We start from the raw sequence: 4235 nt of genomic DNA, 5'->3' as shown, positions 1-4235 counted from the left end.
AATGTTTTCATGTCGGGCAACAAATTCAATTTCAATCAAATTTGACCACTAAAAGCCAGGCGCAACTTGGTTGGCCATTAGTCTCCTTTCAAGAGTGTAAAAGAAAACAGGTTAGGAAATTGGTGCTGTGCCTAACTTGATCAAATCTAATGATCTGCAGAGCAACATCTTTCTAGGTTTTAGTAATGAGTAATCAGCATATTCAGGATTTTGCATTTGGAAGTGCAATATAAAAATTGGTATTGGATGACGTAAGTTTCATCCATTCTTTTTTTTCTTTTTTTGTGTCGAGATATAATTATACCTTAAAAATGTGATATTTCAAAAAGTTGTACATTTCATTTTAGGATAAAAATAAGTTAAACCAAAACAGGCCTAAGAAGCCCGAGTTCTTGCCAACACTACCTTACTCTACAGCAATCCAAATGAAGGCAATTGTTATGGCAGCATGGTTTCCAAGCTTTTGACAAAAGAAATGAGCAGTGAGATCATTTGAGCATGTAGCAGAAATGAGTGACAGAATCAAAATAGCAACCAAACTCAACTAGCCCTTCCATATATTTATAGCCTTAGCTATCCTAATGAAGACTGCTACAATGTGATTTGCAGAATTTGCACAAAGGAGCGATAATGCTCAAACTTCCAGTTAATCATAGGGGAAGGTAGCTCTCAAAAACTCAAATTGCAGCATAATGATCGGAAAGAAAATGCATATGCTCATCTGAAGGTGAAGGGAAACAGTGATAGATCACAAGAATCAATTAACAGAATTTCAGATTTTTGTAGAGCTTGCATTGTGTTTGTCCACAAAATGGATACAAGTTGCAGAATTTGATCATAGAAATAATAAATATTCCATTGCCTCTGATTCGTATACAGTTTACATACCAATAAATAATAATTAATAAACAACCCCCAAAGGAGTCGGAAAAAATACAATACAATATATATATTTTTTAAATCAGCATCTTTGCTAATCAAATCTTACTCCAAATAATAACTAACCTAGCAGGAAATCATTCTTCCTGCAAAGTTTTAGACCTTGAAATTTGTTTCTTCTATGACCCTTTTCCCTTCTCTACATTAAGCTACAATTGTTGAATACTAAATCAACTAATAAAAATTCAAAGAATATCGACTTTGTCAGGATAAGCTAGGAGCAAATCAGGCAGACGTGTCCCTTATGCCACCATCTGCTCCTGCTCTATGTACAACTGCTCCACCCATTGTGGGAGCAACTCATGGCCACCTCGACCATGATTATACTGCTGCCTCTCTGCGCCGAACAGGCCAGAACTGTCATGAGAAACGTCTTTAACCAAGGAATTAACCCAAGAGACATCTGGCTCATCAACTGCAGATGGCGACAAGGTTGTCACCACGTTGTTGTTTCGAAACCCAAAAGAAGCGGACTTTTTTAGCTTGCTCAGTTCGTCTCCTTGAATACCCCAATCCAATTTCCCATCAGGTGAGCTCCAATCTGAACGAGTAGAGGACATCATAGATGCAGAGTTGGCAGCTGCAGTAAGTCCAGGACGGTGAGTACCTGCTCCACGATCAATAAAACTCTGGCTTCGCTTGGCAAAGGCTGCAGACCTGGAATTCATCACTGCTGCTGCAACTGCAGCAGATGAGTCAAACCCAAAGGATGAGGGTTTTCTCACTGGAGATGAAGATAGATTGGTTGGGTAACTTGCACGAAGTTGGTTCATGTTCTGGCGCATCTGAAGAGCATTTGGAGATTGTAATTGGGTTGGTGTAGTGGGTTTTAGTGATAGTCCTTGCAATTGGGACAACATGGAAGCATCATGAGTTCCAAAAACATCATCAAGGTTAGTAGGTTTCAAATCTCCAATCCTACTGTATTCCTTACTCCAGCAGGAAGGGGATGAGAGACGAGCTATCTCATCAATCAGTTGCTGCTGCTGCTGCTGCTGCTGTTGGTTAACGTGACTTTCTAGCCCCCGCAATTCCATCTCAAAATCTAAATCTCGAGCACTCAAAGCGGTCTTTAGCCGACTACCAGGGAGCTGCAAGGCAGGTGGAGAGATGTTAACTTTGTTTTGCCACAAGTTTCCACCCTTGGGGGAAGAAGCAGCTGCAAGGGGAGACATGGGTGGCGTTGAAGTAGTAGGCATCGGCAAAGATGATGAACTGAGAGACAATGGACTCATTACTGTCATGTCCAGTGCACCCGCCGAATGGGACTTGGGTGATGGCATCGCTGAACCTGTGGAAGCATACACAGGACGCAATTCTTCAGGCTTGTGAGCAAAGAAGCAAACTTTGCGTGCGCACCCAGTCTCATCCTTGCAAAGCCTGGTACGGTATTGGGCAGGATGAAGCCATGACTCAAAAACCCCATGAGCATATTCACAAGAATCACCCTTTGGACATGCCCCCTTCCGGAACTCTGGGCATGGAACACAGGTATAAGGATACTTCCGTGGGTCTCTCCTCCTCGCATTCTCCCCAGGATGGACAAAAGGGCATTCTGTCCAATCATGGGAGTATGCCCTTGAACAAGGCTTCACCTTGAAAGTGTACATCCTAAATTCATCTGTCCCGTATATCCCATTGTTAATATCAGGCAGCGATATGTCAATGGGATATTCTTTCTTCTCGGTTCCTTGAGGCATCACACTCCTTTGCAGTTCTTCCTCTTCAGTCACAAGCTGGTCACCTTCCCCGACTGAATTATCACCTTTCAGAACCAATTCCATCGCCTTTCTTCTTGAATTGGAGGGTGACTTCAAAGCAGGGGCAATCAAATCAATAGGCTTATTCCCATTAGCATTCACACAGTTAGCATCAGCAGATGCATCAAGTAGGAGCTTAACAATCTCGAGCGAAGAATTGGCACCGCCAGCAACAGCACAATGGAGGGCATTGACTCTATCCGAACCACAAACCCTATTGACATCAATCTTACCAGTCTCAATAATATACTTCACAACCCTAGTGCTACCATACAACGCAGCAATCATAAGAGGGGTCCTCTCTTCAAACGCCATCTTCTTCGACCCAATTCTTCTACAATACCAAAAACTTGCCTTGCCAACGTCAAAGCCCTTCTCTTCTACTTCACTCTTGAAGGCCTCAAGATCATCAGTGGCAGACAATTCAAGCAAAAGCGAGCCATCATAGAAAAACCCATTATTCTGCATCAGAAATTCACCTTCCATGACAAAGTTTGAGGAACAAAGTTTACTCTTTGAACCACTGCACATATCCAAGTCCTGCAAAATTGTAACAAAAGGAAATTTAACATACCAGTCTATTCACTTCTATTTTTATAAAGAAATCTAAATCTAAATCTAAATCTAAGGGAAGTCAAACAACAAAATCAAAAGAATCATATACAGACTTCGCAATTATTAATTATCCAAAAAAATAACACTCTAACTCGATACACCCAACCCCAAAACTATTTGGAAACGAAGTAAGATTCACTAATTCAGAAACCATAAACGCAAAACAAATAAAAACTTAATATTACGACATAATACTTTTATTCTAATGTTTTATTTCCCTTCTTAAGGCCTTAACGTTCTTACTTCGAATCGAACAAACAGAGACTAAACCAACAAATCGAAAAAAGAACAAAATTTTAGACCGTGTTGGCCATGCTACAAGTTCAAGCCAGCGACTTGGTCTCCTAGATACTACTATTCTTTCAAAATCTCTAAGGAAAAACAAAAAAAAAAGGTCCAAAACAAAAATACCCAGAATCAAATTTTCAAACTTTAGCCAAAAGTACAAACCCCACAAAATTTTCCACAGAAAAAACCCATCAAACTCCACCCAAACATAGTAAAACTTCACAGAAATAACTTAAAACCATCCAAAATGGAAACAAAACCATACCTTTGACTAGTTTGTGTGTCTGTATGAGATAAAGAATTTGTGGGAATTGTTGTTGTAGTTGCAGAAAGTTATCGAGAAGACCTCGATTGGAAGCGTTGGATACGAGGAGAGAAGAGAGGTTATGGGTCCTTTTATGTGTTTCTTGAAGGACACGGGGGTGAGTCTACGAAGAAGGGAGGAAAGTGCGACTTTTCTTCGCTGCTGTTTCTTACTTTCCTTTCGGGTTTTTGGGTCAAAGTCAATGCTTCAAAATGTGGGTCCAGTACTACCACTACTATACTCTTAAATCTGATCTATCTTCACGGTTGGATTTGCATTTTGGTTTGGTTCTGATTTTTCGGAACCTCCTCAAATTAAATTCAAATGTG

At 40.4% G+C, this 4235-nt stretch overlaps 1 protein-coding gene across 1 annotated transcript; it reads right to left on the bottom strand.

Annotated features, from left to right (window-relative positions):
- Positions 1-830: 830 nt before the first annotated feature.
- On the bottom strand, positions 831-4032 carry LOC142640356 (zinc finger CCCH domain-containing protein 29-like). Its single transcript, XM_075814417.1, has 2 exons — positions 3868-4032; positions 831-3239 (listed from the first exon to the last, which is right to left on the bottom strand). Exon 2 carries the CDS (start codon positions 3228-3230, stop codon positions 1182-1184), a length of 2049 nt encoding a protein of 682 aa, XP_075670532.1. The 5' UTR covers positions 3231-3239; positions 3868-4032; the 3' UTR covers positions 831-1181.
- Positions 4033-4235: the final 203 nt, after the last annotated feature.

Source organism: Castanea sativa, chromosome 6, assembly GCF_040712315.1.
Source record: "Castanea sativa cultivar Marrone di Chiusa Pesio chromosome 6, ASM4071231v1".
NCBI lineage: Eukaryota > Viridiplantae > Streptophyta > Magnoliopsida > Fagales > Fagaceae > Castanea > Castanea sativa.
This window is presented reverse-complemented; position numbering and strand designations above follow the sequence as displayed.

What these genes read in the sequence shown, in the direction of transcription:
- LOC142640356 (XM_075814417.1), bottom strand. Translation starts at nt 3,230, where the DNA reads ATGTGCAGTGGTTCAAAGAGTAAACTTTGTTCCTCAAACTTTGTCATG.